The sequence below is a fragment of the Strongylocentrotus purpuratus genome, unplaced genomic scaffold (assembly GCF_000002235.5).
Source record: "Strongylocentrotus purpuratus isolate Spur 01 unplaced genomic scaffold, Spur_5.0 spur5_scaffold_14, whole genome shotgun sequence".
Lineage (NCBI taxonomy): Eukaryota > Metazoa > Echinodermata > Echinoidea > Camarodonta > Strongylocentrotidae > Strongylocentrotus > Strongylocentrotus purpuratus.
In genome coordinates this window covers 11,423,874-11,437,086 of record NW_022145599.1, presented here as the reverse complement: position 1 = coordinate 11,437,086, position 13,213 = coordinate 11,423,874, and the positions used below count along the sequence as shown (strand labels likewise).

At 36.1% G+C, this 13,213-nt stretch overlaps 1 protein-coding gene across 5 annotated transcripts in view; it reads right to left on the bottom strand.

The window, feature by feature from the left end:
- Positions 1 to 13,213, bottom strand: part of LOC579348 (rab11 family-interacting protein 3) — a 50,418-nt gene that overhangs the window by 15,904 nt on the left and 21,301 nt on the right. For all 5 annotated transcript variants that reach the window (XM_011680092.2, XM_011680093.2, XM_011680094.2 and 2 more), the window contains 2 exons: positions 11,664 to 11,806; positions 5,634 to 5,816 (listed from right to left, as the gene is read on the bottom strand). In XM_011680092.2, the coding sequence (XP_011678394.2) occupies positions 5,634 to 5,816; positions 11,664 to 11,806 (326 nt within the window). The remainder of the gene's footprint in view (positions 1 to 5,633; positions 5,817 to 11,663; positions 11,807 to 13,213) is intronic.

Genomic DNA, 13,213 nt, shown 5'->3' with positions numbered 1-13,213 from the left:
ATCAAATGTGTAATTATCACAGATATCTACTGTCGATCCACTTTGTATTTCTAAAATAACATCTTTCCATGAATTTCCTGCTTTATTATCTAAAGCATCACCCCCAAAACCACACAAAAATCAGAAGAAAAGAATAAAATCACTTCAATTCTATTAATTTCTAGTTGTTTGCAGATAATAACTCGAGGCATACTCTTTCATCACAGACCCATGGTAATGAGATGTGTGCAATGACAGTATTTTCCAACAGCTATGGGCAAACACTGAGTACATATATGAAGAAGAAACAAATCTGAGAAACACCCTTCTGGCTCCAAACAGATACATTATCCAATCATGGACAATCTATACTTGTATCAATTTGCAAGTACTCATAAGATTCAACATGTGGTATACACCTGTAGCTCTATATAATTTTCCATAGTGTCTGTTTATGGACCTTCCATTGCAAAAGAGGTAGATGTGATTTAAAGTTGACATTTCATTCATTTCATCTGTTGACTTGAGAGCCATAAGGGATGTTGCATCCGCGATGAGTTATGCCCCTTTAGCTCTCAGCAGACAATCTTGACAGTACCTCTTACAAATCGGTTTTGTAACTGACCAGAACATGTGATATGTAAAAGAAGAGGAATAGTACAAGTATAGGAAAGCTTTAATGCCAAAACAGACATGTACCTATATTTATTTGTTCATTCATGTTTGTTTTCAATCATGGTATTGTGATAATTATGTTTATGATAAATGACATAATAATAACAGTATAGGGGAAGTATTACATGTATACAACTCCATTATCATTTTCTTGAATATTTCTTGCAATAAAAGCATTATTCTCCTATTTAACTCAATCTTGTCTGATACACGAATAAACTTTAAATGTATTCACTGCTATTAAAGCATATATGATTAGCAATGCAAAGTACATGTATAACCTCCATTCCGAACGACTCTTCAGACGAGCCAATGCAATACAGTCCTTCACCGACACTGAGAGGCGTGGGAACCTACAATGCCCCAAAACGTAAACCACCACGGTCACACAGCTATTGAAACTCAAGACTAGGTCGTCATGGCAACCAGCTGTGTGATGCTCTCCTGCTGATCACATGACTATGAACTCCAAAGCCCAGTGTCGGGGGATATAGTGTGTATATAAATAAGTGTGTGTGGCGCTTTGTGCTAGCTAGCGATCTAAGGCAAAGTAAAGGCATTCAAGTTAGGAAGCCGCAGGTTCAATCAGGCAAATGCAATTCTATTCATTTACCAAGTTCCTCTTGCCGCTTGCAATTTAAATCTAGAAAGTGAGCTTGCATTAGATGAAGATGAACCAGTAACAGTAATCTCAGGAGAACACATTATGGTATTCATGATATCTTTCTTTAACATATATGAATCTCAAAAGCATGCAGATCAAACGCAATTCATTTTTAGTTTGGGAGTAAAGATTGATTGTTTGACAATACAAATGAAAGCTGGCTATTCTGTTTCATTACAATTGATTACATGTACATGTACCTTCAGGTTATATCTGACTCATTCAAACATATCGCTGCTTGTAATATTTATCAATTACCACTTGTTTTAAAAGTATTAACGAATGTTAAACAATAGTTTGAACTGGAAGATATGTTGAAAACTGACAATTAATTTCCCTTTTTAAAAGAACACATGTCGTTAATATATTTCACCATCTTCCATTTTGTTTGTATCATGGTAGAATTATAAGTGATACAATTATGTATCAACTTACAGATAGTATCAAGTGAAGCAAAGTGCTCTGCCCATTGCCTACATCCTCATTAGATCCAAACACGATTTGTTTGACCTTGCAGTAAACCAAGCCATCTCATTAACCTAAAATGATAATGAGTTCATCTTCCCTGTGTAGAGACACTGTGACTTCAATATTGAACTTATGAAGAATTCATTTTGCAATGGTTTAGAGGCCCCACTTTGGTCATGTTCTAGATGTTATACTATTTTACACAATGAAAATTTTTGAGAAAATAATTAAAGAAAATTATCCTCTTTGGAATACCCCCCCCCCCCCCCAAAAAAAAAAAAAAAAAAAAAACTCAATACTTCACCAAGTGGAATATAAATATAATGGTGTATAAACTTATATAATTCATAAAAATGGATGATGACATTCTAGATGGCCTTTTAAAAACACAATAATTTGATTTCAAAATGTTGAATAGCAAGTAAAAACATGCACTGTGTACTTTTCATAATTGCAAGCATGTACAGTGAATTTTAGCTATCTCTTTGGCCAAGTCCAATGTATTTCATCCCATACGTTTACTGTACCTCACCCAAGGTGAAAGTGCTACAAGACAAAAGCTTATTTCAAGAAAAATAACAGCAAAAAGAACAATCTTTTTTTCTTCTTAAAATGTGGGACAAGAAAAGTCAAGAAGTAAAAGAGACCAATTACACAGGTCTTGCCCTTATCTACTTTTACACACCTATGGTTTCACTTGGTTTAATCTTTTTCACGGCTGCCTAGATACTCACTGACTCACCAGCCGATAGGGGTTAACGGCATTTGGTTTTCTACTCTATGTCCTAATCGGTCTTGAACTCTGGACCCCACCGAACGAACGAACGAACATCAGCTTTGACTGATGGGATAATCAATACATGTCCAGTTAGCTCTCTCCACTACTCACACGGGCGAGGAGTAGTGCTTATACAGCAGTACTGGTGTAATTTAATGTTCCTACGGTGTGGAGAGGATTCAGTTCGACAGGAATTTCATTCCCCATAACACCAGTATAAATTGGACAGCACTTTTTGATATCTCTTGAACTTCTGTGCTTATTCAGGGGCTCAAAAAGAAGCAAAATTTATTTCTATTTCATTTATTAATTTACTTATTTTTCAATTATGTATTTGTGTTTTTTTTTTTTTTTGGGGGGGGGGGGGTAGGCGAGGGAGGGGCTCTGAAGTTTTCAATGCTATCATTTACCGCTAATTAGATAAGAATGTGCGGGTTTGCATTTTATTCACATAAATATGAAATTCATATGAAAATTCCTATAAGATAAAAATAATTTAAAAATTCTACACATGGGGTAGTTTCGTTATAGAATATTGCACTTCTAATTTTATGGTTTCATTATCTAGTACGCAGGTGCATTTGGGAAAAACTCAAATATTAGGTGCTTTGTGTTTTAGGACCTCGAGCAACAAAAGCAGTATTAAAATCTGATGGGGGTTACACAGAATCTTGAATTCACATTGCCCTATATCTCCTACACTCTCGAAGTGTTGTTCTAATGGAACTATGAGAGATTCCTGCTTGTTTATAATCAAGACTGAGAACCCTTTACAACCTCTCTTCCTCTAGGGCACAAGAATAAGGTTGTTGATACCCATGAGACCATGTCCAAGAGCTGCAGGAGAGAGCTAAGGGAGAGCGACAATAGGAAGATCTCCTCTCCGCAAGAAACTTGATTATGTTTACGGATAACAGCTTTTGTTATTTTTCATCCTCCGGATCAGGATGACATTTTACTTGTTTTGCACAAAATCTCTCCTGTTTAGATAACTTAGTTGTATTTAACCCTTCTTTTCATCGAGGTTGGTGTATTTAATCTGATGATATTAATTCATTTTCCAACGTCAAGTTAACACTAAAAGAAAATATTAGTAATGACAGTCATGTATTGCATGGACACCCAAACTTTTGGAAGGATATTTATATTTTTCAACTTTCAATTTCAATTTATTTATCATTCAACATGTTAAAAACATTTAACAATCATTCATAAATGGGCAAAATAATAAATGAAAGGATACCTGCGACAACAAAAATGCATAAGCTTTTCTTGATGTACAAGAAACCAGCAATCAGTCTCCAAACTATTTTCCAATGGCATATCATTTCCTTTTGTAAAATTTGATGATCCAAGGAATCCTAAACATGCCATTTAGTGTGTCTTTACCCAATTATGGAATTTGCAATTATGAGGGATTTCTCGATGAAAATCTTTTTATTAACCATGACTACTCGCGATCAAAATAGACCAGATTCACATGATACTGATATCCCTAATTTCGATGACGTCACTTCCTTTCATCTCCACACTCACGCCTTGTAATTTTTTGTCTAAAGCTCCATTTCTCGGAAAAACTGAAAAAGCAATATCATGTATAATTCGAGAGAGATAACCAATGCATAAATTAATATAGAGCAGAGTGCCCCATTTTTATTTTTGTTTTATGTCCCTCCTGGCATGCTACATGTACAGGCACTTAAAGGCGTTCCTGTGTAATGTGCTTCGTGCAAGGACAATAATTGATGAAAACAAATTTCATTAGCTTGAAACGCCTCCAATGCGCCTTGGGGGCGGCACTTAGCTTTAGGGGTTTTAAAAAAGAAATTGCTTTTATAATATTCTCCTTCAGGGAATATAGCTCATATTACAGTCTTTCTCATTAGTTTTTTCATCCACAAAACAAAATGTATTTTTGAACAAAAATTATGAGAACTGCTCACAGGAGAATATATAATTTGTATAAAAAAATAAAACAATGCCCAATCCTAATTAAGTTTCCACAGAATGTTAATTCTAAAAAATTTAGTGGGGCAACTGCATTAAGAGAAGAAAAAAATTGTCATCTTTTATGAATATTTATGACGAATCAAAATTCTACTGAATTCAAATAAGAGCTTGTTTTTTTTTCAACCATGCAGATTGATTTCACATATACGATACACAGCATCTCAGGAATATTAGATCCAATATTGAATGATGTACTCCTTCCAATGACATTCAAATGAAGCCACAAATCACCAGCATTCAGATGATTTGTGGTAAAGTGATAGCAATGCTCTTTCAATCATTGCAGGTTAGGGGAGTTTGGTTTCCATTAAAACAAGATGAACGGGCCTCTATATGTGGGACTGCTTCATGACTTGGCATGATTGATGCAGTCCCATGCATAGAGAAAGGTTGCAATGAAATCAGAACCAGTGCCAGTGTTTTCTCTGTCAAGTCAGATCAATAGGCCTTGATTGGAAGAGTTGAATTGAATTGAGTTGAAATGGTATCTATTTTTTTAAATCCACAAAGAGAGAAAAGAAGCACAGAGAGAGGGAGGCAGAGGTGGAGAGAGAGGGAGACAGAGATGGAGGTGGAAAATTCTACACGTTCTACATGCTGAGAGATCATTCACCGGTGTTGCAAGCTCAGGTCTGATTCAGGTCGTTAGTGTTGAACAACTTCACAAGCTCATTAATTAAGCTAATTTAATAATCAATTATTTTTCTTAATTGCTCAGATTCCTCTTCGAGAATCCAGTAATTAGCATAATGTTCAAACATAGTGACACTGCCAAACCACCTCTTGAACAACTCCGACCAAACCAATTCTTGGCCATTCAGGGTAATGTAAAGTCTTGAGTTAGTCTTGAGTTGGCCTTGGGAGCAGAGAGAGAATGGGATACTCTGGAAACAAGAAGGTGGTAAAAACCTACAGGAACACCTTAAAGGGCCCTTTTACCAGTTTAAAAGTAGCCCTGCGAAGAAAAAAAATGCCAATTGATTTTCATTTTCTACAAGAAATACAAGTACATGTGAAAGAAATGTTCCCTTGAGGTTAAAGAATTTTTGGTCTGCTCACCCGTTGAGTATATTTGTAGGTGTCTGCCTGTCTGTGATGGCTGTCTCTCCGGAATCCGAGAGGCTACTGGCGTCCTGGACCTCCACCTCGATGCCTGCGTCGTTCTCACCAAAGTCCTCAAAGTTCTCCTCGGAACCGTTGATGACAGGAACAGAGAAGGTCATGCCAGGGTGGCTTTGGGAACTGGAGGCGTAAAAGAGAGATGGCCAATTAGTTAGGTCAATTAAAGTTGAGTATAAATTGAGCTTTCCTATCAAATCACCATACGATGCTATCAAATATAAAAAACACAGAGGCAATATCATAAACTACATGTGCATGTACAGTACATGTACTTAACCAAGTTAGATATTTTTATCCAAGTTTGAAAGTAGAAAAGGTATGGCTTTGGAAGTGACTACAAATCTATGATACTTGTTGTATCTCCCAGAAATCTGTTGTCAAGGTTTCAAGGCCTAAATTTCTTTCAAGTTCTTCTATCTGTTGCCTCATACATGTACATGTAGTATCACATATCCATGAAAAAACCTGATATTGGGAATATTTCAACCCCTGTTATTAGAAAGGGGAGGATCAGAGCATTGTGAGTGATAAAGTTTACATTTAATCACCAAAGCAAGATGGTTTACATGTATTGTAAGGAAGAAGACCCAACTTCTTTAGACAATCAAGACCAATATCTTTTTAATATAGCCTGCACAGGTAATGCTGTTGACAAAGAAAAGCATTATGCTACATGTATATCTTTAGAGTCAGATTGTCCACAAATTAAATCTACTATTGCATAATTCAGAGAAACTAATACTGTATGAAGTGAGAGTGTGATAGAAATTTTCAAATGTATACAGTGTTTTAAAATGAACAGTTGGTGATCAGCTCAATTCAGTTTAACTATTATTAAATGAATAGTTTGTTCTATATTGTTTTTCTTCAAAAAGCAAACAACCTAGAATTCAATTTTCCAATATTTTTCTCATGTGTCCATATCCACTCTAAACTGATACCACCACTATGTTTTAACACCATGCCAATTGCATAAACACGCTTATAAATACATGTACTTGTTTTATCCCCATCATTCATTCCCTGTGGCTGAAACAACAAAAAATTGATCAACAAATACATATTGAATACCGCAGACACATCTGGCGATGGGTCACAATGCACACTAATAATGGGCGAGGTCGTCCTTTGCCTCAAATATTCCCATTGACTCACACGTCCAGCGATTTACAAAATCAATATACAAACACCAAAATTGTATAAGCCTCTGTACTGTTTGCCTAAATGAGTAAAGTTCCTATTGATGTCTACACATAATGATAGAGCCCATTGAACTGTATTGTAGTTAATGTGGGAAATGGTCATTGTATAATATCAAGGCTGTTTGAAATATATACATGGAGGATATATAAGCTTGAAATCTATTACCGGTATACATTTATATACCGGTAGTCCGGTACACACATATTTGAGAGGGAATATGAAGGGGAAAAGAAATAATGCATATCATGACCCGAGTCACCTATCATAAATGCATGAGCTATGATCATGAGCTACACTTCTCATGAAATTTTGAAACAGCTACATGACTGTTTGCATCAGCTAAAATCAAATCTATCACTTTTTCATTGGGGACTTGAAAAATAATACACATGTACATGTAGTCCGCAACTGAATGTCTGCATGTACTGTATGCAAAAGGGGTGTCAACCATACATTTGAAATGAATCATCTTTTGTGTACATACATGTATGTTAACCATTATGAGAGGAAGTATAATGCACTGACTAGCATCAGTCCAAAATGTTTAAATACTGGTATATTTTTGTTTACCAAGATTTAGGGACCTAAATACTTCTGAATAAACATGAGTTGTGTCATGTACATGTACATGTAATACTGTACTTTAAAAAATGAGGACAAACATGGTCGTAGAAAGAAGACAAATGTTAATTATAAAAATAAAATAACAAATGTTCCCCAGAACATACTGCATGTCAATTTAATTCACAAATACAGACAATTTTACATAGAAAATTGTTTTCTTTTATCCACCTTTAATTTGAACTTTCTACCAGTGTAGATCACATACAGCAAATCAGGATTGTGAAGTGTTATTTTATCTGACGTCTGTCGCATTCCTCCCTATTGCGCCTCATTGTTTTTCTGCCGCTGCCCTTCCCAATCGATCAATAGGAGAGTATTATCCACACTTTCCACAGCAAGAAAAATAGAATAAAACTCGGTTCCAATGTTCCCCCCAACAAAACAGAGAAATCAATGGCTCGAATCCCGCAAGGTTGCTCCTTGGACATATGGCCCAGAAATGTCCAGACTCCAGAAAACAATGATGGGATTGGTTTCTATCGAACCCATAAGAGGTTACTGTATAGTTCTGTCGTCAGATCAGGATGTGTTCATCAATATAATTGACATTGTTTGCAAACTCAGAGGAATTGTTTTCCACTGAAATAGCCAGGAGATATTTTTTTGAAGGCTTCAATTTCATGCACTCGCTGAAGCTGTTTATCAAGTTCAGCTTCCTAAACACTTACACTACAATAATAAGCAGAAACAGTATACTGCGAGATGATTTTGTATGTCTTTTCTACATGTAAATATGCAGGACTTCCTCGAGTGTGATACATATTTCACTAGATGTACATGTATTGCATCTACATGTATTTGAGTAAATAATCATAAATATATCAGAATATTTTGCTTTAAAAAAATGAAAAAACATATACAAACCAATGACAACAAAGCTTCAAAGACAGAATACTACAAACATGTACATTATGTATATAATTCGGAGCAAGAAGGCTATTAGCTTGTATACTAGATGTAGAATACAGAGTTAACCCTAATAGGGCCGGGCTATTTGAAGTCTTAGTAGGGCCGGGGGGGGGGGGGGCCATTATGGCCCCCCTTAAGATCTCGGCCGCAAAGCGGCCGATCGCCGCGAAAATTTGCACACATGTCAAGTGAAGTGTAAAGAATAATATGATAATTTCAATTTTTTGAAAAAATCACTCATTTGCATATTTATGGTAATTTATGCAAATAAAGTCATAAAAATCACATTTTTACCCATAAATCATATATTATTCATATTTAAGCATTCTTTTTCACTAGATATATTCATTAGACCATTCTGAATAATAATACGACAAAAATTTTGGAAGAGCCAGCTTATTTCTTATGTTATCCCTTGTTTTGATAATTTCTTATGTATTTCATTGTTTTTTTAACTTATGTATTTCATTGTTTTTGTTGTTTTATTTCATCTTTTACTACAATTCAACTATTTTGACTCCCAAAACAACCACCTAAACTTTAAACAAGACCCAATAACCCATGTTTGATCTATTTTTAGGAAAAATGACTTTGCCATACGTTTTGTACACAAATCACGAAAATGAGCGATTTTCAGGCTGACATGCAAAGACAAAAGGTCACGTGACCTTGTAACCGTAGGTCCGATTTTCAAAAAAATTATTTTAAAAGTTGCGCAAGACTCGAAAGAAAAAAGTCAGCGAGCGGCGGGGCGCCATCCATATGCGTTCCCGAGCAATCAGAAAAATTGTGGAGGGGGGGGGGGCCATAATGGCCCCCCCCCCCCCCCCGGCCTTATTAGGGTTAAGTCAGTTAACACTGTTCTGGCTCTCAATAGATAAAAATAAGGATGGGGAGGAGGAGGAAGCTATCACATAATTGAAAAGGCTTGCAAAATGTTAATCTTTCATGAGTCTCTAGTTAATCAACAGAGCCTTATGAACTCAGATCATACCAAGTGATATACTGTATGTGGGGTTATGATATATATGCAATCAATCTTTAGAATTCTGTTTAAATATGCATGATTTTTATCATTCTGCCATGCTTTTAACATTGATATTAACCATATTATTAATAATAATTAATATTAATCAACCATAAACAAAATGGCCGTACTACATGGACATGTACAGTAGCTGTACATGGATGTGCAACATGAACCATACCAGTCTAACCTTTTGCCTTCAGCAATGTGAATACTCCTACATGTACCAGCATGAGCAGCTCCTCAAATTATTGATTTCACATTCAATCAGACTCTTCTTCCTTATTCTAGCATTTAATCCCAAACATATTGATTTTAATGATTGTGATTTCCAAGAAAACGTTGCTACTCCATCAAGTCAAGACTACACGTACCACTTATTATGGGAGTCTGCCATTCAAGTCAGATAATGCCGAGTTGAAATCTAGTCACACGCACAAATTGATTGGATTATAAACAATTGACGAGCTCATCAAATATTGATCCCAGAAAAGGCAACAGCTCGTTTTTAAAGGGAGGGATGTACTGTAAAAATATGCTTGAGGTTGCAAGTTTTTCACATACATATACAAACCATTTGTGTAAGATGTGTAATTCAACATTCCAAATTGCTTACCAAATTAATGCATATGGCATCTCTAAAGAATCAAGGTTCTAACTTTTTACTTTATCTTTGTATAAAATGTGCTGTATTCTTTGAATACCAGTAGTATGATTTAATGATCGGAACAAATGAATATTATATAGTCCGATTCCAAAGAATCGCCATGATCTTGCAAACAGTATTGCCTATTAAAGTTTCATAAAAAATTCCTTGTGTAACCACATACCATGTACCTGTAATCAGATCGTAGCTTCTCATGAGATAGCATCTAACATAGGTACTTGAGATGACTTCAATTCAATCAAGAAAAAACACCTTCCTGTGCTCTTACTTTTTACATGAATTATTTGGACTATTCTGTATCCATCTGATCACTGTGTAATGATTTATGTAAGACGTGTAATGATTTATATCAGACGTGTAATGATTTATATCAGACGTGTAATGATTTATATCAGACGTGTAATGATTTATATCAGACGTGTAATGATTTATATCAGACAAGATCAAAATGACATTGAGGCTTCATCTGTAACCTAAGCAACAGGGAACAGCACGAGTACCGGTATCAATATCCATTTGCAATGTCCTCCGACATAAGATCATAAGTGCACTCTGAATGAGAAGTCCAGAGGCAGAGATGCAAAGTTATTACCCGTTTACATGGTAACTCTACTTGTACTCCAGCATCCATTCGATTTGAATAATCACAGCAAAACTTAAAATAGTTCAGTGAAAGCTTGAATAACATCTGATAAAGGTTATGAAAGATGAATTCATTGTTTTTCTACCATACAGATCACTGCACAAACTATGTAGCCACTCACTGATTTCCCTTGGGAGCTAGCTATTCCACTTGATTTGCACACCCAATTTCATATATTGTGATTTTATGTTTAAAGAAACATTTTGTCAGATGCCCAAAGTTCCTCAAAATACATCAATGGAAAGTGGAAACATATTTGTGAGATGCTGTTCACCAAGTAGATGGGTCTGGCCCACTGGGGATAATTTTGCATATAAAAATGAGCAGAGGGTAGCTGCACAGGAAATCACAAGGTTGCCAATTTACATTGAGCTTTTTTGTGATTTAAGCATGGTTCACACATTACATAGTAATACTGCCTTAAGAATCCACTATGGCAACATGAGAAACATTTTTATTTGCAAATGAATGTGGCAAGTGGGGTGGCCGGGTACACAATAAATGGTTGCAGCATGCAACATACGTCATAATCATACTTGCATTGTTTATGTGTTGGAAGATACAGAAGTATAAAAGCACACACAAAAGTACACCATTATCTAGTTTGCTACAGATTTGTGTACAGTATTTGTTGTTGTAATTTGAGGTATTTACCTACATGTTACATTCGTGGACAAGACTGAAGTTTGCTGACCATCCAATATCATATCAATACCATAAGGGTATGCATGAATCAGAACAATCTTAAGAAATGAAATCTTTGCAGTGGTATATTGATGAGCTATGGGAGGGCATTACAAGACCCCATCTTACTAAGGAGCCCGAGATTACAGGTGATTATACCAATATGAGAATCAGTCATAAAGATCCACAGAAGAAAAACGATTGACTCACCTTGAAATGAAGTCCATGGCCATCAGGGATTCCACGCCCTCGTCCATCTCGAGATTGATGAGGGGGCTGGGTGATGACGTCCCCTCCTCACTCATGTCCGTAATAGCGCTGTCATCATACTCGTTGTAAGTGCTCTCTGAAGTCTGACAGACAAAAGAAAAGGGATAGACAAGGTAAAAAAAAGACATGGTCACCAGGGGGGCGTTTCACAAAACTTGTCATCAGTGACAAAAGACAGTTTTTGTTATAAGCTACTGAAATCCTTGCTCCTGATTGGTTATCAGCACAGTTATCAGTTTTATCACCGATTTTGGTCATTTGTCATTGAAAAAAGGCTTTGTGAAACAGGCCCCAGATAAAGAATATGGTCACTTCACACCTGCTCTCACTGCCTTGTTATCCCGAGAAAACAAAAACCTGATAGTGATAGCCCTGATGAATTATGTACTAGTGGTAGCCCGCTCTGGATCATTTATAAGGAAGGTAAACAAGTGTCATCTTCTGGCTTGTTCCGGGAACAAGATAATACCGACGGGGGTCCGACGCACCTGGAATATGGGGCCCATGCATTCCTAAATGGTGGGTTTTGGAAATCATTTTGCACAAACACAAGAAATGCAAGGTGGGGTTCAGCTAACGATGAGATAGAGCATGGAGTGACACACCCCTAAATTTACTCTCCAAAGAGCTTCCATAAATGAAGAAAAAAAGGCAACATCAATAATTTGAATTGTTGAGAACCAGAAGAAGGGTATTACATGTAGGTTGCGATATTGCAATGCATTAAATTTGATTTCAACCTTCATTAATGAATTTCCTTTTTTTACCCAAATAATGTAAATACATGTAAATGCTCATTTCCCCTTGAAAATTTCCACTCACACAAATTTTATTGGCTGAAAAAGCTATTGGTTTATTTGTTGAAATATAGCATTTAAAAAAAAACAGATTCGCTTGAGTTGAGTTCTTGGAAATTCTCAATAAATACAGTCCCTTAGGTTTGAGGAATGCATTTTATTTTCAAATGGTAAACATTTCAAATCTGTGGGGCCATCCTTTGGAGGTCAGGAATCACACATTTTGCCTTTTTTGTTATCGCCAAGGCAACCATGAACGATAATCTGTAATGATGCTGGATTTGTGAGTTGCCAATTTCCCAGAGGAACGATGTTGTCCTCATATTACAGATGCCTGCCTGCATCCCTCATGAGACCTCGTCATGAAATAAATCAATGTAGAGCAGAAATGGGCAAATGTGATATTACATCAGTGATCTGAAATTGGATATTGCTCTGGCAATATTTGCTTTAGAATTTACCTGGGAAAGATTTCCTTTTACGACAGCCACCTAAAATTGACAGCATGTGAGCGCCAAACCTGCACATGTGCTCACATGCTAACCGTTAGGGTTAGTGATAGGGTTATAATGAATAATACTGAATATTTGTTCATTATTACTTATCATTACCCTATCAATAACCCTAACATGGATGCTGTAAATTTTAGGTGGCTGTCTCTAAAGGAAATCTTTCCTTAACCTGTACCTTGTC